The sequence below is a fragment of the Mirounga angustirostris genome, unplaced genomic scaffold (assembly GCF_029215605.1).
Source record: "Mirounga angustirostris isolate CCGP_5_RB_7025 unplaced genomic scaffold, mMirAng1.0.hap1 SCAF_17, whole genome shotgun sequence".
NCBI classification, from domain to species: domain Eukaryota; kingdom Metazoa; phylum Chordata; class Mammalia; order Carnivora; family Phocidae; genus Mirounga; species Mirounga angustirostris.
In genome coordinates this window covers 1,023,417-1,047,866 of record NW_026991725.1, presented here as the reverse complement: position 1 = coordinate 1,047,866, position 24,450 = coordinate 1,023,417, and the positions used below count along the sequence as shown (strand labels likewise).

The 24,450-nt window shown below is 50.9% G+C and overlaps 1 protein-coding gene across 1 annotated transcript in view; it reads left to right on the top strand.

Moving 5' to 3' along the window:
• Window positions 1-24,450, top strand: part of RAP1GAP2 (RAP1 GTPase activating protein 2) — a 237,350-nt gene that overhangs the window by 8,645 nt on the left and 204,255 nt on the right. Inside the window, exon 2 of the mRNA XM_064583725.1 lies at window positions 6,697-6,813. Within this exon, the coding sequence (XP_064439795.1) occupies window positions 6,697-6,813 (117 nt within the window). The remainder of the gene's footprint in view (window positions 1-6,696; window positions 6,814-24,450) is intronic.

The following is a 24,450-nucleotide window of genomic DNA, read 5'->3' as shown; positions in this document are numbered from 1 at the left end:
CTGGTCTTTTTGTAGAACATCCCTCAAGAGGAATTTGTCTGATGTTTTTCTCGCAATTAGAGAAAACCCCTCATGATTAGGGGTTATGAACTTTTGGGAGAAGGATCACAGGGTTGGAGTGCCATGTCATCACATCATATCGAGGGTACATACCATTAACGTGATTTATCCCGGTCCGTATTGACTTTGGTCACCTGGCTGAGTTAGTGTTTGTCAGGCTTCTCAGCTGGAAGGTTACTGTTCCCCTCTCCCTTCCCATAGAGTACTCTTGGGAAGGAAGTTACTATGTGAAGCTCACCTTTAAGTAGAGTGGAGTTGTGATCTGCTCCCTGGAGGGCAGAGTTTTTACATATATTGTTTGGAATTCTTCTGCATGGAAGATTGATCTCTTTCCCCCATTTATTTATTTATTCATTTATTTATATCAGTATACACTCATGGATGTTTGCTTTTTTGTAAGAGCATGAATGTTTGCTTTTTTACAAGAGCTTTATTTTTTAATTTTTAAAAAATGTTCTTTTAAAGATTTTATTTATTTGAGAGAGAGAGAGAGAGTGCAAGCAGGGGGAGGGGCAGAGGGAGAAGGAGAAGCAGACTCCCTGCTGAGCAGGGAGCCCAATGTGGGACTTGATCCCAGGACCCTGGGGTCACGACCTGAGCTGAAGGTAGATGCTTCACTGACTGAGCCACCCAGGTGCTCCTAGAGCTTTATTATTATTATTATTTTTTAAAGATTTTATTTATTTATTTGACAGAGAGAGACACAGCGAGAGAGGGAACACAAGCAGGGGGAGTGGGAGAGGGAGAAGCAGGCTCCCCGCAGAGCAGGGAGCCCGATGCGGGACTCGATCCCAGGACCCTGGGATCATGACCTGAGCTGAAGGCAGTCGCTTAACCAACTGAGCCACCCAGGCGCCCCCCTAGAGCTTTATTAAAATAGAATTCACATATCCTAAACTCACCCATTGAATGTGTAAAATTCAATGGTTTTTAGTATTTCACAGAGTTGTGCAACCGTCACCATAATCGATTTTAGAACATTTTCATCTCCCTGTAAAGAAACCCCATAATGGTTAGCAGTACTCCATCACCTCCATTAGCTTCCAACTCTCCTCTCCCCCCCCGCTCCCAACCCCAGCCTTAGGCCAGCACAAATCTACTTTCTCTAAGGATTCGCTTATTCCGGACATTTCATATGAACGGAATCGTACAGCATGTGGTCTTTTGCCACTAGCTTCTTTCACTTGGCCTGATGTTGTCAAGGCTCAGGGTTCAATGCCTGCCCAGAGTTCATCTGAAAAAATAGGTGTAACCTGTAAAGTGCCTGACCGGTTTCTCTTTTGGTGATGGGTTGTGTCCTCCTGGAGGTATCACCCCACCCCCAGAACCTTGGGCCTGTCAGCTTCTGCCCTCCCTCTTCCCATTCCCTTCAAAGTGTCCCTGACTATGTCCAGGGCTCCTGGCTGCCACTCTCCCAGAGATAATCTGAGCAGCTGCTTCTTGCTCAGGTTTCAATGTCTGACGGTGGCTCACAGGGTGAACCTCTGCAGTGTTTAATCTCCCCCAGAGTCCAGTTCAACAGGATTTCAGGTACATGGCAGGTGAATGCGGGATATATGTGGGGATGGGTGCTGTTCCTTCAGTGTGGTCCAATACAGCAGATACGTGAGGTTGATACATTGGATCCGTTAATAGAGATCACTGGTGCCAGAGCATTCTGTGAAGGAAGCTTCCCAAGGATGTGATGAATTGATCGGTGGTGTTGTTGTGATTTTGGCAGGCTGGGCTTTGGCGAGAGGGCTGCTCGAGGATGTTGCAGGGGTTTCAGAGATGATCAGACACGATCTTTACACTTGGCAGGAGACAGACAGGCACATAAATAACTCATGTAAAGGCGGGTGGAGAGCAATGTTGTGATCAAGGTTAAGTGAGGCCTCGCCGGAGCCTGGCTCTTCATTCTGGTTAGAGCATCAGGGACAGACTCTTAGAGGCAGCGTGGTTTGAGGAGTCGAGGAGAGGCGGGCAGATCTGGGAGAGAGATGGAGGGAGGGCAGTTCAGGTCAGAGCACAGCCTGAGCAAAGGCTCCGAGGTAAGAACAGGCAGGGCATGCTTAGAGAAGGACAGACAGATGAGACATGCGGGGGCCCATGCGTGTGATGGGGGGGGGGGGCGGCATGACATGGTGGGAAAGGCTGGAAAGGAACAAGGTGGGAGAGGTCGGGCTCTCAGGTAAGCAGTTTGGAGGATACTTGATATGCAGTGGGAGGACACTAACAGTTTTGGGCAGGGGTCTGGGTTGGGAAGTGGGGGCTGGTATGGGGGAGGGAGAGGGTGTGTGTGTGTGTGTGTGTGTGTGTGTGTGTGTGTGTAGGGGGCTGGTTAGGAGGACACTGGATGCCATGAGCTGACTGCATGTGTGACCTCGGACAAGTTCACTCCCCTCCCCTGGCCTCTTCTTCCTCATCTCTAAAACGGAATCGACCCGTTCCAGGGGGTTTGCTGTGAGGCTTAGAGGGTGTGGGTTTGTCCATCATTGGTAAAGCACATAAGGCCTGTGACTTGGTGAAGGCCGATGGGGATGGTGTGGAGGGAAGATGATAAAGAGGACTACGTGGTAAGGGATTCCCTCACATTATTTCATGTAGTCCTTGCCCCAACCCTTCAAAGTGGGTGTTATTGTCACTCCCATGTTACCAATGAGGAATCTGGGACTCGTGGCGGGAAGATCACTGAGCCACAGTTGGTAAGTTGAATCCAGGCCAGGGTGCCTGCAGGGTGGAGGACAGGGCCTTCCACTTGCCTCACGGGAGTGGAAGGAGAGGGAGCCCCAAGGAGGCAGAGGTGGTGCTTGTAGCTGAGGGGGTTTGCATCCCGCAAGAGGCACGGGGAAGTGGTGAGTGAGGAGAGAATTTGGGTGCGCGTGGTCCCAGAGTGGGTCTACTTCTCCCGCAGCCTGGGGGCCTGTGTGTGCTTGGTGGGGTCAAGGGCAGCGCTGTTGTGTCTATCAGCCTGGAAGTGAGGGGACATCACTATCAGGTTTTGGTTCTGCCACATCTTTGGGCAGGCCCTGTGCCTGCTCTGGGCCTCATGTCCTCATCTGTAAAACAAAGCTCTTGGAACAGATGAGTGACCTCTGGGGGTTCTCCTCATCCTAATGACCTAAGACTTCATGATCAGCAGAGTCCTCAAATTAAAAAAAAAAAAAAAAGATACTATACATAGTATACTCATGGTTCAAATTCAAAAAGCACTAAAACAGTGCTCCTCAGCCACTCAGTTCCCCTTCTTGGAGGCAACTGGTGTTACCAGTTTCTCCTGCAGAGATGGCAACAGTGTTATTCAGGGCTGAGTCCCAGGGAGTCCACGGACGGGGAAAGGTGTAGAAACTTGTCATCAGAATAGGATGGGATTAATCAGGGTGGGCTTCCTGGAGGAACCACACTTTGAACCAGGTTTTACAGAAGGGGAGTCATCTTGGTGCAGGAAGCATATCACAGAGGAGGGTCGCGTCCCAAACGGAAGTCACAATCTTCCCTCCCAAACCTGCTCCTGTCCAGCGTGAATGGCACTGTGGCCAACTGCCCACTCCAACTAGGAACTGGGGAACAACTTTGCTGCCGGTCTCCCCTTCACCCATGTCCAACCCATCACCCTGTGCAACCAACACTGCCTCCTTAGCTCACTCAAGAGTCCTCCCATTTTTTTTTTTAAAGATTTTATTTATTTGACAGAGAGAGACACAGCGAGAGAGAGAACACAAGCAGGGGGAGTGGGAGAGGGAGAAGCAGGCTTCCCATGGAGCAGGGAGCCTGATGCGGGGCTCGATCCCAGGACCCTGGGATCATGCCCTGAGCTGAAGGCAGACGCTTAACCAACTGAGCCACCCAGGCACCCCACAATTTTTTTTTCATAGCACTTTCTGTAGTTCGTGGTTTCTCCCTCTCTCTCTCTTTCTCACACACACACCCCCCATGTGGAATAGGTAATACCTCTCCTGTATGAAAACATACATTGTTAAAAAGTCACTCTCCCATGCCCCCATTCACCCAGTTCTGTTTTTATTAGCTTTTGTGTTTCCAGAATTTCTCTCTATAAAGATAAACAAATATGAATTCATATTTTATTCTCCCCCCCCCTTTTTTTTTAAAGATTTTATTTATTTGACAGAGAGAGACACAGCGAGAGAGTGAACACAAGCAGGGGGAGTGGGAGAGGGAGAAGCAGGCTTCCTGCCGAGCAGGGAGCCCGATGTGGGACTTGATCCCAGGATCCTGGGATCATGACCTAAGCCGAAGGCAGACGCTTAACGACTGAGCCACCCAGGCGCCCCTCTCCCCCCCCTTTTTTTTAAATTTTTTATTCTTATGTTAATCCCCACACATTACATCATTAGTTTTAGATGTGGTGTTCCATGATTCATTGTTTGTGCACAACACCCAGTGCTCCATGCAGAATGGGCCCTCCTCAATACCCACCACCAGGCTAACCCATCCTCCCACCCCCCTCCCCTCTAGAACCCTGTTTGTTTTTCAGAGTCCATTGTCTCTCATGGTTCGTCTACCCCTCCGATTTCCCCCGCTTCATTCTTCCCCTCCCGCTAGCTTCTTCTTCTTCTTCTTCTTCTTTTTTTTTTCTTAACATATATTGCATTATTTGTTTCAGAGGTACAGATCTGAGATTCAACAGTCTTGCACAATTCGCAGCGCTTACCAGAGCACATACCCTCCCCAGTGTCTATCACCCAGTCACCCCATCCCTCCCACCCCACCCCCCACTCCAACAACCCTCAGTTTGATTCCTGCGATTAAGAATTCCTCATATCAGTGAGATCATATGATGCATGTCTTTCTCTTTTTGACTTATTTCACTCAACATAATACCCTCCAGTTCCATCCACATCGTTGCAAATGGCAAGATCTCATTCCTTTTGATGGCTGCATAATATTCCATTGTATATATATACCACATCTTCTTTATCCATTCATCTGTCGATGGACATCTTGGCTCTTTCCACAGTTTGGCTATTGTGGACATTGCTGCTATAAACATCGGGGTGCACGTACCCCTTCGGATCCCTACTTTTGTATCTTTGGGGTAAATACCCAGTAGTGCAATTGCTGGATCATATGGTAGCTCTATTTTCAACTTTTTGTCTCTCCCCCTTTTTTAACATAAATTACACATATGGCTATTTCTGCACTTGTTTTTTTTTTTTTTTTAAACAATGTATCTTGAAGATCTTTGCATGATAGTGCACAGAGAATATCCTCATTTAAAACATCTTTAATGACTGCATACTGTTTTTTCCATATGGTTGTACCATAATTTATTTAATTAGTCTCCTACTGATGACTGCTTAGGCTGTTCCCAGACTTTTGCTCTTATACACAATGCCACAGGGGCACCTGGCAGTTGGAAGAATATGCGACTCTTGATCTTGGGGTCGTGAGTTTGAGCCCCATGTTGGGTGTAAGGATTACTAAAACAAACAAACAAACAAACAAAAAACCCAAAAACCAATGCCCCACTTAACCTTGTTCACATGGTAGAATCTGTAGATAAATTCTCTGAAAGGGGATCCTTGTCCTACAAAGGAAGTGCACTTGTAATTTATTTTTTTTAATTAAAAGAATTTTTAAAGATTTTATTTTATTTATTTTTCTAAATTAATTTATTTGACAGAGAGAGAGAGAGAGAGAGAGAGCGCACAAGCAGGGGGAGCGGCAGGCAGAGGGAGAAGCAGGCTCCCTGCTCCAGAGGCAGTCGCTTAACCAGCTGAGCCACCCAGCCGTTCTACCAATTTTATTTTTAAGCAATCTCTATACCTAACCTGGGGCTTGAACTTACAACCCTGAGATCAAGAGTCACACGCTCTATTGACTGAGCCAGCCAGGCGCCCCTGCACTTGTAATTTAGACAAGTGTTGTTAGGTTGTCCAGCAGAGGAGTTATCCCAACTGACACTCTTGCTGGTAATGTACGAGAGGGCCTGTCTGTAATGATATATTGTTCATGTGACTATTTGGTGGTTTCTCTCTCCAGAAGACTGTAAACTCCAGGGATTAAGTCTCTCTTGCTCATCATCGTAGATAATAAATGTTGAACTCATGAATGGATTCACACTTCAGGAGGGTGTGGCCAGAATGGGAGGGACCCGCTTGTCTTCACCTTGCCCAGCCCAGTTTCCTTCATTCTTACTGTAGGCTTACTGTCCATCCAGACAGTGGCTGAGACCCTGTGAGAGGTTCTGGAAGAACCTAATCCTGACATCTGCCTCATGATCCACACTCCAGGGCAGCCCTTCTCCTGCTGGGAAATCAGGAAGTCCAGTATCTCAGTCCTATAAGGAGCTTGGAAAATGATCCCTTGTCTAATGCTTGAATCCCTTGCCTAGCCTCTGCTTACATTCTTCCAGCGACAGGGAACTCACCCCTTCCAAGTGACTCCTTTCAATTTTAGACAGCTAACTTTCAGAAAGCTTTTCCATCAGTGAGTTGAAACCCTGTGGCTGCCTCCTCTTCAGGGTATTCTAACTGTGACCTTGTGGAAACAGGGCTTTCTGGCAGATGAGCAGGGGGGAGGTTTGGGGACAGGTACCCCTCAGTGATCTTTTTCCAGCAATCAGGGTTAACTTCCCAAAGAAGCTGTGCAGAGTGCTGCCTGCCATCCCCTCACTCTCTCCTGTCCTGCCCGCAGGTACGTGCAGGAAGGACGGTTCCGAGTTGAGGAGAGGACCCTGACAGCCTTCCAGTGGCTTTACAGCCCACAGCAGCATGGCATCCTCAGCCGCGCCGACCTTGAGTCTCCCTCCAGGTAAAGGGACCCACAGCCCTTGTTCTCCAAAGGCAGTACTTATGGAGCCGGCTGCACACTGGTTGCAAATCTGCCATGGGGGATCACTGCCCTCGGGGCAGAGGAGCCTCCCAGGGTTCTGGAAAGAGTATGTCAGCCTGGGTGCTTGTTCAGCCTAGAAGGCATGGAGTGATTTGAAGCAGATCACTGCCTCTGCTTTCTCCTCTGTAAAATGGGTATGATTACATATTCCCTGCCTTCTATCAGGAAGATCATGAGTCTCAAGGGAAATGACGCCTGCAGAGAATCCTAAGGCCTAGGGGTCAGTTGGTTCCTCTTTAAGAGGGAGAGTGGCTGTCATATTTGCTGGGCAGCCTCCCCAGCCCTCCTTGACCTGGGTGGATGGAGCCAGCCCTGCCTTCCTCATCTCCTCCTTCCCTCCTCAGGGCACCCAGCTGGGAGCCTGAGTCTGAATGAGGGGCTGGGAGAAGAGGGCTTTTCCTGGCCCAGATCCCCGCTCCCAGCCTCCTGCCCCCTCTTCCACCACATTGGACCGATGTGATGAGCATTAGCAGTCTCCACAGAGATCCTGGGTAACCCTGCTGTGGCCTCACCCCTTCCCAAGGCTTTTGCTAGACCTGATCCCGAACCTTTCTTCCATGTTCCCCCTCAAGACCACTTTGCACCAGCTCCTAAATTAGTAGACCCTTACAGCCAAGAGTGAGCAAGCCTCACTTCCGCGGGGTGGTTTAAATGAAAGAAGAGTGGAGGTGGTATCATTTGGGGGGTATATCATGGGCTGGCCAACAAGAGAACAGGGGTGATGCTCTACTGCTTCTCCCCAGCTGACCCCAGGAATAAGATTTAGAAGTCAGGGAGACTTCACCTCCTAGATATCTGCCAGGAATCCTATTTAGCTAAGAGCAGTGCATCTGCTCCCTCTTGTCTCATTGAGATTTCGGTAGGTACAGGAAATAGTGAGGTGGCTGGGTACTCTGGATCTCGATCTGATACTCTGGAGGAAGAATTAACTGGAGGATGATGTGGAAGTGACAGGACCTCTGGGAAAGGTGACTCAGGCCACCTGGGAACTCTCGGTAGTCAGGGAGTGGGTAGTCAGACAAACGCCCTGGACTCCGGAGGGTGGATTTCAAATAATGTAGAGAACAGACAGAAAATCCCCTGGAGCTTGAGGCAAGACTATTGGGAAGGCTGCCAAAATGAAATTCTGAGTGTACAGCTGTGAATGCTTGCAGGGAAAAAGAAAGAGGCCAGTGTGGCTGCCCTTGGAGCAGGGGAGCGCACATGGACATGAGGGCACAGGGTTGGGGTCAGTTGCAGGCAATGTGCAAAACCCTAATGTGTGCCATTCACCTCTGACATAATAAAGTAGCTTCTCCCTCACCTTCTCTCCTTTCCTTCAAAGTTCTTGCCACTATCTGACCTTCTCTTGTTGGTCTGTTTGTTCATTGTCCATGACACCGCTCCCCCTCATAAGGTTTATGAGGGCAGGGCCTTCTCCAGCTTGTTCTTTGCTGTATCCTGAGGCCCTGTGTCAGAGAAGGAGTTCATGAAACAGGTACTGGGGGAATGACAGACAAACACAATGCAGGCTCAGAACCTGTAGGAAGGCTGGGAGAGAGGCTAGGCTCCCAGACTCCAAGACAAGTAGGCCAGCTGTACCTGCCCAAGGTAACAGCAAGGGGAGAAGAGGAGGATGAGACCTCCTGCCCATGCAGGTGGCCTGGAGCTGACAGAGCTGCTCTGTCTTCTGAGCCAAAGAGCAAGAACACATTTGAGAGTCACAGGAGTAGGGGTGCCTGGGTGGCTCTGTCGGCTCAGGTCATGATCTTGGGGTCCTGGGTTCGAGCCCCGTGTCGGATTCCCTGCTCATCGGGGAGTCTGCTTCTCCCTCTCCCACTCCCCCTGCTTGTGCTCTCTATCTCTGCCAGATAAATAAATAAAATCTTAAGAAAAAAAAAATGAGAGAGAGCCACAGAAGTAGAGCTGAGTCCTTGGAGGAGGGCAGCAATCATAAGACAGGATGGACCCATTTGAAATAAAATCAGTTTTCATACTTGGGAAGGCTACATCCCGGGGGAGTTGAAGAGGAGGCTGCCATATTCTGTACTAATTTTTGTGACAATATTAATAGTTAATTTTTTGAGGGCTTATTATGTGTCATGTGTAAATGCTTTATAAGAATAAATTGATTTAATCTTCATAACAATGCTATGATTTAAGTACTCTTGTTCTCCCCATTTTTCAGATGACTCAACCAAGGCACAGGGGTTAAATAACAGCTAGTAAGTTGCAATGCATATAACCATCATGCACACTGCCTCTCAGAGAATAAGGTGTGTGCCCAAAGGCAGGAGATAGCTAAGGTAATGTCTATCTTTACAAAGAGGAAATAAGTCCAGAAACCATAAATAAGGAACTCAGGATTTGTCCTGGTCACATTTCAGAGTTTGTTTTTATTTTTTTTTAAAGATTTTATTTATTTATTTGAGAGAGAGAGAATGAGAGACAGAGAGCATGAGAGGGAGGAGGGTCAGAGGGAGAAGCAGACTCCCTGCTGAGCAGGGAGCCCGATGCGGGACTCGATCCCAGGACTCCAGGATCATGACCTGAGCCGAAGGCAGTTGCTCAACCAACTGAGCCACCCAGGTGCCCCAGAGTTTGTTTTTAAAGAGATGATTTGGTAGAGGTGGATGATTAGCAGCAGCAAGTGAATTCGCTGAGAACCCATCCTGCTGGGGGAAGCTTATTCACTTTTCCGATTAGTTTTCTAGACTAGAAATTAGGTTGGGGGTGGCAGAACAGAAGACTGTAGTTCTGAGTCTGATGAGTGGGCTGCCATTGGCTGCGTCCTGCTCCACACGTTTATGAGTGGGTTGTTGAGGAAGGATGTGGAGAGCTGGTGACATTGCTGATGGCAGGAACCTGGGCACCATCCCAACAGGCAAGATGGCAGAATGGGGACTCAAAATGCCCTGGAGGCTGGATTCCAGGTCCAAGTCTAGTAGGTACAATTTAACAGGGATGAAGGAGAAATCTATTTTGGCCTCCAGTCCTGCCTATACCTGGGAGCAAGACAAGGGAATCAGAGCTGTCTGAGGGGTTCCGATTGACTAGAAGCTTGGGTCTGGCCCCATGATTTAGGTTTTAAGAAAATGCTTGCATCTTGGGGCTGCAAGAGCTCAGAGCAGAGTCCAGCGCAGGGGAAGGAAGGCCCTGCTGTTCTGAGTCTCAGACTCTAAGAGGAAGGTTCCTTCATTTGTTCATTTGTTTGGTGGCCTGGGGCTAAGTGCCTTTCCTCTGGTAACACTGCACCAGATATTACCCTGGAATGGCTGAGCAGGTTGCATTTCAGGATGATGGATAAAGCTGCTGAAAGGACTCAGACCATGGGCTGGCCACCTCTGTCTTCCTTTCTTCCTTCTCCCTGCTCTGGGTCAGGCCTTGGTGTTACAGGGTCTCGTGGTAAGGCAGACAAGGATTCTGCCTCCATGGGGCACATATTCTAGTGGGAGATAGACCATAGGCACATAGACAAGAGAATTTCCTATGACGACCAGAGTGCTGAAGGTGCTAAAACAGGGCATCAAGAAAGGGGGACCAGTGTGTGTGTGTGTGTGGGACTTTGGATGAGGTGGAAAGCCTCTCTGAGAAGCTGAGTCCTGAAGGATGCAAGGGTAGCCATATGGAGAAGCTGCTGGTGGATAGGGGAAGGGGACACAGGAGATGGGATGGAAGAGAATTGCAGGGCGGGGAACAGCAAGGACAAGGCCCTGAGTATATTCTAGAAGCAGAAAGCCATTGTGGCCAGAGCAGAGTGATGCTGTGGGCAACAGACAGAAGGGAGGCAGATTTCCATGAAGCTGAAGAATGGCTTTTAGCACTTAGATTTGCCTGAGGACAGCATGGGCTGCCCCCTGAGGGAGTGAGTTTCTCATCCCTGAAGTGTACAAGCCGTATTCCAGAGGCCGCCTGGTGTGGAGGTTACCAAGGAAAGGACTCAGGCACCCCAAAGGCTGCCTAGAGGACCCCTTCAAGTTCGGGAGCGTCCTTGGTTTGGCAGAAGCTGGGAGGAAGTCTGTGGCGTGAACGAGCGAAAGCTCCCGGCCGCCGGGTACAAAGCAGGGGCAGCTTCAGGGCTTTGGCCGTCCCAGAGGCCTCCTGCCTCCAAATCCAGAAAACACTGTACCTCCTCGCTAGGCCCACCCCACACAGAGCTGGAGAGAGCCTCGGAGTGTCCACCTCAATAGACCAGGAACCCAGGGATCTTTCCACACCTCCCCTCCCCACCGCCCCGGAGCCCCATGCTCCAGAAACTTCTGTGGGCTGGTGGGCTGTTCCCTCCTCTCCCCCGGGTCCCTTGGGCGCGCCCGCCCCGCCTCGCGCCTTTGTTCCCGAGGAGCCGCCGCGGGAAGCTTGCTGGCGCCGGCGACGAGAGCTTCCCCAGTGCGGGCTCGGCGCTCGGGACCCGCCGCAACCCCCCCCCCCCCGACCCCCCTTCAGCAGCTGCGCGGCGGCAGCGCTGGGCGAGCCGGGCGGGCACCGCCAGGACCCGGCGCGCGCCCCTAGCTGGCGGGCGCGCGGCTCGGGCGGCGGGGGGCGCGCCCGCCAGGTGTGCGGGCGGCCGCCGGGCGCGGAGGGCGCAGCTTTGTGCGTTCGCAGCCGCCTGCCGGCCGTGCGCGTGTGCGGCGGCGGTGACGGCGCACGCGGCTGGGCGGGCTGCGAGGGAAGCCCGCCGCCGGGAGGGGGCTTGGGTCCGGATGGAGGCGGGAGGACGCCGCCGTTGCGGGCGCACGGGCGGGGTGAGCCGCCGCCGCTGACTGTTGACATTCTGTCCGCATCGAGGAGTGAGCTCTGGGCGCCGTGCGTCGGAGAAGGTCAGTGGGTCCGGGGCTGGGTGGGGATTCCATGAACAGCCTGGATCGGGGCGCGAGTCCTGGGTGTAACTGAGCGTGGAACCGGGGTGTCTGTTGAGAGTGTAAATGCGTGTGTTTGCAAAGAGAAATGCAGCCCGTACGTGTGTGAGCTCTGTGCTCCGATTGCACAGGGCATTTAAGCGTAATGGGCTCTGTTTGGCAGATGGGGTGACTGTCCTCAGCAGTCCATGCGGGTGGGGCGTTGCGCACACACATCACGTTTCGGGGTGTGTGTGTGTGCCTGAGGCAGACATTGCTCAGCCCCTGTCAAAGTCTTTGGCTAGAGAAGCTGACTGAGGTGGAGGTCAGAGGTGGGGTGTTTACAGGTGGTGGCAGAAGGAAACAGCCAGGAACCCCAGGAGGACCCTGTGGCTAGTCTGGGTTAGTTTTTTTTTTTTCTTTCCCCCTCAAAGGGCATAAACCCCACCCCATCGTCACTCCAACCTGTGCCTGTTGCGGAGAGGGTGGCCAGGATGGCAGGGTGCTGGCAGAGAGGCCTTAATGGACCTCAGGGGCAGGGCCAGCCACCAGCCTGCTGCTCATTTCTGGAGGCCCTGGGTGAAGGCGTGTGGGAGAGCCAGCCTTGGGTGGGGGGCTAGGGCAGGTGTGTGTTCAGGGGACCTCAGGACTGTGTAGAGTCGACTTGGTTTTGCCACCACCAGATACTGCGTGTCTGGACCAGGGAACTGGTTGGGGGGACATCCTTCTTCCTCCTCATCTATTTCCTGTAGCTCACTCTACACCCTCCTTAACAAACCCAAGGGCATTTATATGCAAGTGGGGTTTGGGCTCTGAATGCTGGAGATCTGCCTCTGTTGAGTAGCCCCCTTCAGAGCAACCTCCCTAGGGAATAATAGGGTTGTCCTGGGCCGGGTGCCAGGGCTCTTGGGTTCCTTTCATGCTTTGTGACACTGCGGCTTTGCCTTAATCCCCACAGGCCTCAGTTTCCCATGCAGAGGGAAGGAGCCCCCCTCCCCCCCTTTGCTGCGGGTTAAGGAGGATCCAAACAGCTGCCAGGGTAGGGGTGGGGTTGGGCAGGGAGGCTGGGAGTGACTCAGGGCTCTGAGGTTCCAGGAGTGATTTCCCCCAGGAAGGTCCCATCACATCTTTGTGACTTGGTCAGGAGTTGTGGGAGGCTCTATCCTCACCTCCAAGCAGGTGTGTTGGGTTTTCTGAGTCCAGGGGTGGGGCAGTGTGGGCGTCTGCTAGTTCTGGCTGCTCAGGCTTCAAGAAGCTACCTGAGGTCCCCCCTCCCTTCCAAGACTTGTGTTGAAGATTGGGGGGGACGCTTGGGGGTCTGCTTGGGGGCTGGGATGGGGGACTGGAGCTGAAGAGCCCCAGAAGTTTCTGGATAGAGGCAGATGCTACGTGTGCGTAGGGCCAGGGCATATCTAGCTGGGACTCCTGCTCAACCCAGGGTGTTGGAGCAATTTGGTGGAGGTGGCGTCAGTTCCAGAGAGATGACCCTCCTGCGGCAGGTACCCTCATCTTCTCTCTGTTCCCCGCACCCTGTCTGGAGCAAGTGTGGCTGAGCCACTGGGGTTCAGAATGACTTGAACCTTGAGGAAAAGGGACCCTGGCATGGATGGTGGTAGCAGCAGTAGCTGGTTAAGCATAAAGGCCCTGTGGTTACTCAGACCTGGGTTTGTATCCCAGCCCCTCCACCCTCTCACTGTGTCTCCACAGGTGTTCCCCCAAAGCAGAAGCTGCTTGTGTGTGGTGGTTTATTTGGGAAGTAGTCTTGGGAAGCAAGGGCATGGCAATGGGCATGAAGGGGAAAAGGGGAAAGCATGGGGCGGCTGGCTGGCTTAGTTCATGGAGCATGGGACTCTTGATCTCGGGGTTGTGAGTTCAAGACCCACGTTGGGTGTAGAGCTCACTTAAAAAAAAATAGAAAAGGAGAAAACATTACAAGGATGCATTTTTTAAAAAAAGATTTTATTTATTTATTTGAGACAGAGAGAGAGAGTGCACACAGGAGCAGGGGTGGGGCAGGGGAAGAAGGAGAAGCAGACGCCCCGCCCAGCAGGGAGCCCAACGACGTGGGACTTGATCCCAGGACCCCAAGATCATGACCTGAGCCGAAGGCAGATGCTTAACTGACTGAGCCACCCAGGCGCCCCAAGGATGCTTTTTTTTTTTTTTTTAAAGATTTATTTATTTATTTTAGAGAATGAGCGTGAGGGGTGGGGCAGAGAAAATCTCAAGCAGGTTTTGTGCTAAGTGCAGAGCCTGTCATGGGGCTCGATCCCATGACCCTGAGATCATGACCTGAGTGGAAACCAAGAATCGGATGCTTAACTGCTCCACTCCAGTGCCCCAGAATACATTATTTTTATGACCACCATTCTGTCCTGGGCAGGCTCCTGAGGAGCCTTATGGAATGCATTTCAGAAGTGTCCTGTTGGGGAGAGAATAGGGAAGCGTTCATCAGCTCTCTTCCCCACTGGACAGGATGACTCTGTGGACATTAACTCCCACATGCTTGCAGGCTGCACCTGTGTGAGACCCATGTGGGTTCTTGCGGGTGTCCCACACTGCAGCCTCAAGGGAGGCCCCATACAGCCCTTGGGGCTGAAGTTTTGCACGTGGAGCGTATGCTGCTTCTCGAAGTCTTCAGAGAGCTGGTTGTTGCTGAAGGGGCTGGAGTAGGAAGTAGGGCAGAGAGGGTTTGAAGTGGCATACTGAGGTATCTAGCACTGCATGACCTTGGGCAAATTGCCTAACTTCTCTGAGCCTCATTTTCCTTATCAGGGGTTGTAAGTGTTACATAAGGTATTTATTGAATTTTTGGACGTGGCGATGGGTCCTAAAATATATTTCTGTATAGTTGGGAAGATAGCACATTCTGGGGGGCTCAGACATTCATTCAGTCACGTGGAGGAGGAGGTGGATTAAGTGACCTCTAAGGATGCCCCCATACCCCCACCCCACCCCCCCAGCCCCTGGCAGTAGAATCTGGGGCTCCAGGGCCAGATACCTGCCCTGGTCAGTTCCTCCTGGAGCTGCGGCCCCGGCTCCCAGATCCCCTGCAGGGCTCTGTTGCACAGTCTGTGAACTGGAGCCAGGACGCCCTGCCCCTGGGCCAGCTGCTCAGAGGTGCCTCTTGCTGGGCTTGTCCCTGGCAGTGGACAGAAGGAGGCGAGGGGTGTGGGCGGCTTGAAGCAAGTGCTTGGAAGAGAAGTGGCAGGAGGGCAGGTGCCGGCGTGTGCAGTTGGCAGATGGTTGTGGGCACGGGTCTGGGCCACAGTCAGTGGGGAGTTCAGTACAGGGGAGGAAGGAGGGGGAGAGAAAATAGAGAGCAGGGAGGGAAGGAAGGTGGCCAAGAGTGAGGAGGAGCCAGGCCTGCGGGGCGGGGTGGGCAGCCTGGGTGCCTGGGGCAGGCCTCTGGGAGAGCGAGGAGAGGTAAGGGATGACCGTGGTTGAGGATTAGTTGGGGGTCCCAGGCAGCCTTCAGATTTCAGAGTATAGCACCTAGATTTGGCCTCCTCATTCTCTGCCCCCTGAGTGTCTCCCAGCCCCTCTCTGGCCACCATCTGCTTTGGCAGCTGAGATGCTGACTGCAAACACTCGGGGCCTGTCGAGGACGTGCCTCTGCCAAGGCCTTGTGTCGTGGTGGCCCTGGTCTCCCGAGCCCACCTACTGTCTCTGAGAAACATGCCACCCCCTCAGGGAGACGTCCCAGGTGGGGAAGGGGCCCAGCTGTCTCGTGCTCATGCAAGGGCAGCTCAGGTCCCTGCATCCACCCCTCTGCCTGCAGGCGAGGTCACAGGTACCCTGGGGGGTGTTCATTTACAGCCATTTAAAGATCTCTCTGACCTCTGCAATTTGGAACTCCTTTTGTTTTTAATGAATTTAGTAAAAAAGAAAAATCGGTAATGCTAGTATATCTACCTCCTCCCTTTTTATTTATTTTTTAAAAAGGTTTTTATCTATTTATTTGTCAGAGAATCAGAGAGCGCAAGCAGGGGGAGAGGCAGAGGCAGGCTCCCGACACGGGGCTCGATCCCAGGACCCTGGGATCATGACCTGAGCCGAAGACAGACGCTAAACCGCTAAACCGACGGAGTCATCCAGGTGCCCCACCTCCTCCCTTTTTAAAGAAGACTTCTTTATGGAGCCAGATGACAGTCTCTTCTTGCCCACACCTCTCTTTGAATGCTTTGGTGCTTGTCTAGTGGGAAGTTCTGCTTCATGTCTGATCTTAGCCAGCCATGCTGTAGTTGGTTTTTATTTGCCACAACCCTTAGGGGTTTCTGTACAGTTATAAGGGGATTCCTCTCCACTTGCTCAAGATGTAAAGCAGCGATAGGGGCTCTTCTGGCAGGTGGGACACCAACGCAGGGCTTGTGCTCTGGGGGACTGGGCCTGAATCCCATGCGAAGGTCTCAGGGCCAGCTGGTTTCCCACCCCCTTCCCTCGTTCTGGTCCAGGGCTGGCAGCCTGCTTCCTGGATTATGTTGGGTCTGCTGGCTGGGCCCTGCCAGGTCCGGGTCAGCAGATGGCAGCAGGCATGGGCCCCTGGGGGCCTTGCCGATGAGATGACTGGTAGTGAGCAAGAGCGGGAGGGGAGGGACCGGCGGCCGGGAACAGGGAGCTGTGCACACACGTCTGGAGGACACGTTGCTGCACATCTCTGTACGTGTGTGTCCCTGTGTGCATTATTGTGTGCTTTGTTGGGTGTTCGTGTTCTTTCCTCTGGGTATGTGTGTTGGCCACCCACTGATGCTCTCCAGAGTCCTCAAGGGTGTGCCCGTCTGATGGCAGGTGATACTTGACCCCAGCAGGATTTCCTGGCCCCCTGGGTCTCCTGAGTCTTCTGCCCTGCCTTGCTCTGCCCTCTCTCCAAGTTTCCTGTCCCTGTACCTCCCTCTGCCTTGAGGAAGTTGCTTCTCCCCCACTGGCTCTGTGGGTGCCCATTGCCCATGGAGCAGGCCCTGGGAGGGATAACCAGTGCATCTTCCAGCCCCGTCCTTTGAGCTCTGAACCTACGGTGGCAGATGGGTGAGCCCTGGATTGAGGAGATGAGTCAGGAACGACTGCAGGGGGTGGGCACAAGCCTGGCTGTACGTGTCAGCATGCTTCAGGGAAGTAGGTGTGCACCCCACACACTTGACCACCCGGCCCCCCAGGCCTGAGTATCAGTGCGGCCGTCCACGCCCTCTTCCCCGGCAGCTGTGGCCAGCACAGTTTCTGACAGGGAGCAGAGTGGTCTCGGGGGCTCTGGGCATTCCACCGGGGCCCTTCAGCTCAAGTAATTCCTGTCACCACAATCCTTTATATTTATGGAGCTCTTCCTGAGCCGGGTCCTGGACTGCACACTGTACTTGTATTAGCTCCTTGGCCCCTCAGAGCAATGCTATGAGGCGGGTTCTGAAAGCATCCATATTTTATGAGGAAGTAGAGGCTCAGTGGGGCTAGGTCACTTCCACAAGCCCACACAGCTAGTCAGCAGTGGAACCAGGATGCACCCCAGCTCTGTTCTTGACTTTGGCTGCTGCGTTCACTCTTCACGAAGCTGGGCCATCTCGTCCTTGCCGTCTCCCCTTCAGAGGGGCTGTCCCAGGTCACCCTTTCCAAACAGGGCTCCCCACCCACCCAGGCCCCTTTGGATCCTGTCACCTTGTAAATATGGCTGTAAAGTGATCTCTCTTTCATCTTTCACCCCCTCCCTCCCAGTCCCCCTGGGGCAGGGATCTGTCTTGTTCACCATTATATCCTCAGCGCTAGCAGAGCCTGGAACACAGTAGGGATGGTCTGAGACCAATTCCAGTGTGTGTGTGTGTGTGTGTGTGCGCGTGCATGCGCGTTTGGGTGGTGGGTGGGTAAGTTTCCCCATACATGTAACGAAACAATTTGGACACCAACAGGGTATCTGAGAATTCAACTCAATTCTGACATGATCTCCCCAGAGATAGCACCATATTCCACAGGGGAAGGGTTCAGTCCAACAGATGCTAGTCACGAGCCCAGGTTGTCACCTGTGCGTCTGACCCCCTGGCTCCCAGGACCTCCTCCTCAGGTTGGGGTAATTTGCTAGAGCAGCTCACAGAACTCAGAGAAACACTTTACTTACTAGATTACCCATTTATTATGAAAGGATGTAACTCAGGAACAGGCAAATGGAAGAGGTGTGTGGGGCAGTGTGTGGGGAGAGGGTTACCCTATTCTCCATGTGTCCACCAACCTGGAAGTGCTCCCAGCCCTGTCCTTGTGCCTGTTTATGGAGGCTTTCTTACGAGTCATAAATGATTAAATCATTAGCCCTTGGTGATGGAATCAACCTCTAGCTCCTCTCCTCTCTTTGGAGGTCGGGGTGGGACTAAAAGTTCCAACCCTCTAATCACATGATGGGTTCTCTTGGCAACCAGCCTCCAACCTTTGGTGCTTCTAAAAGTCACCTCATTCACACAAGACACCTTAATCACTCTCAGCACTTATGAAATTCCAAGGGTTTGGGGAGCTGTGAGCCAGGAACTGTAGACAAAGACCAAATAGATATTTCTTATAAATCACAATATCCCGGGATGCAGTAAGTAAGCACGTATTGATTGAATGAATGAATGAATATCTGAAGATACATCTGCCTCGAGGCCCAGGCTCTAACCCCCTCCTCGGTGCTGTCTCTCACACACAGAGACCATTGCCGAATGGCCAGGGGCTCAGGCGCTGGAGCCAGCTTGTGGGTCCTGTTCTGGCTCTGCCAGTCTTCTGGTTATTTTTTTATTATTTTATTTTATTATTTTTTAAAGATTTTATTTATTTATCTGAGAGAGAGAATGGGAGACAGAGAGCATGAGAGGGGGGAGGATCAGAGGGAGAAGCAGACTCCCTGCTGAGCAGGGAGCCCGATGCGGGACTCGATCCCGGGACTCCGGGATCATGACCTGAGCCGAAGGCAGTCGCTTAACTGACTGAGCCACCCAGGCGCCCCTCTTCTGGTTATTTTATACTGCATAATACACTGCCCAGAAGCTTATGGCTTAAAACAGTGGCGACATTTATTTTGTTCAGGAGTCTGCACTTTGGGCAGAGCAGTCCTCATCTGGGGCGGCTCAGAGTAGGGGCTGGAATGGTTTGAAGGTTCAGTTGCTCACGTCTGGCATTTAATGCTGGCTGTTGGTTTGAGGATGTGTCTCCTGCCCACATGGGCCTCTCTGCGGGCTCAGTCTTCTTGTCACACAGGCCACCTCCCTGTGTGCTAGTTTGGGCTTCCTCACAGCATGGTGGCTGGGTTAAAGGGCAAGAATCCCCAGAAATCGCTCGCAGAAGCTGTTTTACCTTTTCTTACCTGCTCTCGGAGATGATGTAGCACCGCTCCCGCCATAGTCACAGACCCACACGGATCCAGGAGGAGGGAACGGAGGGGGTCAGTGTCACATGGTAATAAGAGCACGTGGGATGGGGGATATGTCGTGGTGTGGTGTGGCTGTCTTTGGAAAATACAATCTGCCACAGTTACTTCCTAGGAGTGTGAGCAAATTACTTAGTCTCTCTGTGCCGCGGTTTTTCCATCTGTAAAATGGGGATAACATCAGCATGTACTTCATTGGTTATTTCTTTAGCAGTGACTGTAGTTCCACCTACAGGTCCCCCAGCCCCACGTGAGGCGTTGGTCCAGGTGTTCACCATGCTGCAGGATCCAGCCCCAGTTGCCCACCCACCTGCGTGCAATACAGGCGGCCCCTCACGGTTCAGAGGCCTTTTGAGGGTGGGGCTAACAATGGGGAGGGAAGAGAGGACCTTGAGTGGAAAAGGCCTTTTCTGTCTCCATGTGTTGTGTCATCCTTAGTTAGCCCTGCTCCCTTCAAAGGGGCAAGGGACAAGAATTGATGGAGATGTCCCAGGGCTAGGACTCCAGCAGGACTTCTCTCTCTGGGCCTGGGAGGGCAAACCCCACTAGGACCCCCGTCTTTATTCAGGGGAATCATGATAAGTGCATCATGAGCAGGCTGTGTTTGAGCTGCGGGGCTTTTTAAGAAGTGTTTGAGGGAGCGCCTTGCCTCTCCTCTATCCTCCCACCTGCCTCCACCTGAGTCACTGTTCATCTGCCAGAAGGCTCACTCCCCAGCCCAGTCTCCCAGGCCCTGGCGAGGAATCCCAGGGTGTGCTCGTCCTGGCCCAGGTTGGGGCTGCTCCTCAGCTTGGCATTGGCGGGGGCCCAGGAAGAATCTCAGTTTGCTTGAGCCCAGCCTGGCGCTAGCTCACATCAAATGCTGCCCTCATTCTCTAAAGGAAGGGCAGACGTATTAACGGCCTAGCCTCTGGGTTTGAATTCTGCCTCTGCCACCTACCAGCCCTGTGACCTTGGGCAAGTTCCTTAACTTCTCTGTGGCTCCATTTCCTCACCGGGAGAGAGGACGTGGTTGTGGCAAGGTTTAAATAAAGTAAAAAGTATGACGTAACTCTTTCATGGGAGATTCTCGAGACATGAGTGCTGGTATTCTTTATAGATGAAAAAAACTGAGGCGGAGGGCATTGAAGTGGTTTCTCCTCCGCTATATTTAATGTCGGGACCAGGGCCGGAACCTGTGTGTTCTGACACCAGGTGGTTGTTCCTTATCTCCTGCAAGACCTAGGATTCCCCCAGCCCCCAATCCCTTATGCCAGGGGGCAGAGCGGCTGTCATCTGAGAAATATAAGCAAGATGCCCCCTTTTCTTTCTTGCAGTACCCAAAGTTGTCTGCAGAGGGTGCCAATGCCCACACCAGCCCATTCAGGAGAGGCTCTGCAGGTGTAGGGGAGGGTTGGGAGTGACCCAGCTGAATGGAGGGAGGGCGGAAAAACTGGCTCTGTGATCTCCTTTAGTGAGATCTCCCTCAAACAGCTCCTAGTGCCCAAGACTTCCTGCAGATAGTTCCAGGGCCACCAAAGATAATGGGGGCATTGTAGTGAATTTCCTTCCAGTGTTTCTCGCGGGTCCAGAGTCGTCAGGGGAGTTTGTTAAGCCTGCAGATTCCCTGGCCCCATCCCAGAACGATGGGATCAGGATTTTAGCAGTCCCACTGGCTAACACACCTATAGGTCCATGCCGGGCACCCCTCTGAAGGCTTCATGCATAGTAACTCATTTACCCCTCCCAATGGTCTTCTGAGGTAGGTACTATTGTTATCCCCATTTTATAGATGGGGAGTCTGGTCTGAGACACAGAGAAATTGAGGGTCACACTGCTGGTAAGCAGCAGGGCTGGGGTTTAAACCTGTGTTATTCTAAGCCCCAGGTGACTCTCATGCCCAGTGCATTTGAAAACCACTAATTTATAACCCTGGGCCTGTCCCTTTTCTTGCCTTCTTTTGCCTCCTTTTATTTGTCATTATTTTAAGTAGCATTTATTGTGCTTTTCTAATTATAGAAGTAAGGCATGCTTATTTCAGAAAACAAAATTCAGAAAAGCGCAGAGGAAATAAAAATCATGATCCTTAATCTCACCCCCTGAATGATATGGCACTCAACATAATATTTAGCTTGTTTTATTCCATTCAGAAATACACTGTAACTGTTTTCCCCCATCATTACATGTATTTCTACACCTACTTTATATTGGCTGGAATGGACTCAGTTGTTGGGAGGTACGATCTTTCCTGAACCTACCCTGTCGGTAATTTAGGTCATTCCCATAGTTTCATAGTTATGACAGCAATGTGCCGGAGACCCTCAAAAGTACAACTTGGCACACAGCTCTGATTTTTTTCTCCTTGGAATGGTGTGGAATTGGGAGCAGAATTGCAAGGTCAAAAAGGAGGCATATTGGGACACCTGAGTGGCTCAGTCGGTTAAGCATCTGCTTTTGGCTCAGGTCATGATCTCAGGCTCCCGCATTGGGCTCCTTGCTCAGCGGGGAGCCTGCTTCTCCCTCTGCTGCTCCCCCTGCTTGTGTGCTCTCTCTCTCTGACAAATGAATAAAATCTAAAAAAAAAAAAAAATTAAAAAAAGCAAAAACCAAAAAACCCCCAGAAAACATGCGTATGAAAAAACAAACCTCTTTATTAAAGCTTAATATATAAACAGAAAAGTGCACAGATTTTAAGTGTATGGGTGAATTTCCATAAACTTGATACACCCATGTAAAAGCAACACCCAGATCCAAATTTCCTCCAGCAAAGTTGTATGTTGGTCTCCTTTGAGTTTTCTTAAGATTAAAGCACAGATTCTTTGCTTAAAAGAAGAGCGGATGGAAGAACCATCTGGAGTCAGGCAGTGGAAGAGAGATCCTGGTCTGCCCTTTCTGGGGCAAGACAGACTTCCCTTCAGAGTAGAAGAGGTAGTTGCTTGCAGGACTGGGATCAGTGTCTGAGGTCCAAATAGTTTAAGAAAGTTTTAAAGAAATGAGCCTTTGTAGCTGCTACTGTTTCTGCTTGCTTTTGCTATTTTTTTCCCAAAGCAAACCATTCGTGTATTTAACACTTTTTTTCTTTAAATTATAACATGTTCATGGCAAAAAAAAACCAAACAACCCCAAGAAAACAAAACAAAAACAAGCAGCACAAAAGGATATAAAGTGAAAAGTCCCTTCCCCCCAAATTTCCAGTTCTGGTCCCATTCTTCAGAGGTAACTAGTCTTGGACCATTGCTTATGTTGCATTCCAGAAATTATCTAGGCATGTATAAGAATTTACGTATTTATTTAAGGGGTACCTGGGTGGCTCAGTTGGTTGAGCGTCCAACTTTTGATTTTGGCTCAGGTCATGATATCAGGGTGGTGGGGTCAGGCTCCTGCTGGGCGTGGAGCCTGCTTAAGATTCTCTCTTTGCGGGCGCCTGGGTGGCTCAGATGGTTAAGCGTCTGCCTTCGGCTCAGGTCATGATCTCAGGGTCCTGGGATCGAGTCCCGCATCGGGCTTCCTGCTCCTTGGGAGCCTGCTTCTCCCTCTGCCTCTCTCTCTCTCTGTCTCTCATGAATAAATAAATAAAATCTTAAAAAAAAAAAAAAAAGATTCTCTTTTTGCCTCACCCCTTCCCTCTCCCTCTCTAAAAAAAAAAAAAAAAGAATTTACATATTTAAACTAATGAGATCCTACTATATGAGCTTTTTTTTTTTTTTTAACTTGAGTTCTTAGGTTATCTTTATATAGCAACACATATAAATTCTGCCTCCTTTTCAGTGGCTCCATAGTATTCCATCTTTTTTTTTTTTTTAAGATTTTATTTATTTATTTGACAGAGAGAAAGCACAAAGCAGGGGGAGCAGCCGAGGGAGAGGGAGAAGCAGGCTCCCCGCTGAGCAAGGAGCTGACACGGGCTCGATCCCAGGGCTCTGAGATCACGACCTGAGCGGAAGGCAGATGCTTAACCTACTGAGCCACCCAGGCGCCCCCATAGTATTCCATCTTATGCTTGTTTTCCAGTGTAGTTAAATGATGGTCATTTAGGTTATTTTTTGTATTTGCTGTTTCAAACAATGGTATAATTAACATCTATATGCATAGATCTTGTCAACTTGTGTGAGTTTACATGTGGAATAAATCTCTGAAGACAAAACTGTTGGCACGAAGGGTATGTGTACTTAAAATTTTGATAGATATTGCCAAATATCTACACTAATGATGGAAGTCCTGTTTCCTTATATTCTCATACCATTGTCAAGGTTTCTTTTAACTTTTACTGTTTGATGGGTAAAAGTGATACCGTGTTATTATTTAAGCAATTTTATTTATTTGTCTATTTATTTATTTTATTTTATTTTATTTTAAAGATTTTATTTATTTATTTGAGAGAGAGAGAATGAGCGAGAGCACATGAGAGGGAAGAGGGTCAGAGGGAGAAGCAGGCTCCCTGCCGAGCAGGGAGCCCGATGCGGGACTCGATCCCGGGACTCCAGGATCATGACCTGAGCCGAAGGCAGTCGCTTAACCAACTGAGCCACCCAGGCACCCCTATTTATTTATTTTAAAAAAGATTTTATTTATTTGAGAGGGAGAGGGTGAGCGAGCGAGAGAGCATGAGCAGGAGGAGGGGCAGAGAGAGAAGCAGACTCCCGCTGAGCAGGGAGCCCGATGCGGGGCTCGATCCCAGGACCCTGGGACCATGACCTGAGCTGAAGGCAGCGGCTTAACCTACTGAGCCACCCAGGCGCCCTGTTTAAACAATTTTAAGTTGTGGTACGTTTGACAGTGGTTTAGTCCATAGCATGTGTTGCTAGCAGTTCTCTTGGTAGGCTGGCTGTACTGAGCAGATCAGAATAAGCCGTGCAGTCATGGGTCAGGAGTCTGGTTTTCACTAACATTGCTCTTGCATATTTTCATCATCATCTTTTCAGAACTTGTGCAATGGGAAATTCAGTCTGGCCCTTGAGATAGCGCATGTGGGGAAGTGATCAGTGCATCCTAAATCACAGTGCAGATCTTAGACGTCATTTTGTCTCGATCCCAAAGTGTGGATTTCTAACTAATGGGTGTTGGCTGGCTCTGAATGCCATTGTACCCTGTTTTCCTGGAGATCAGAGTGTCCTTCTCTGCCACTGTCCTTTGTCCTCACTTGACTTATGAAGGAAGCAGGGGTGAATCTCGCCTCCCCTTTGAGGAAAGGTCAGCGGAATCCCCAAAGAAGTATGTGGCCTGCTCAAGGTGGTTCAGTGGGCAAGGCGGGAGGAGAGCTGAGCCCCCGCTGGTCACTACCAGTGCCAGCTCCTGTGGTGTGGAGCAGGGTCAAATGATCTAGTGCCTACTTCTCCAGGGGCCTCTGTTTTTTGAGCTTCCCATCACTGCTCATCCCCATGCCTGGGA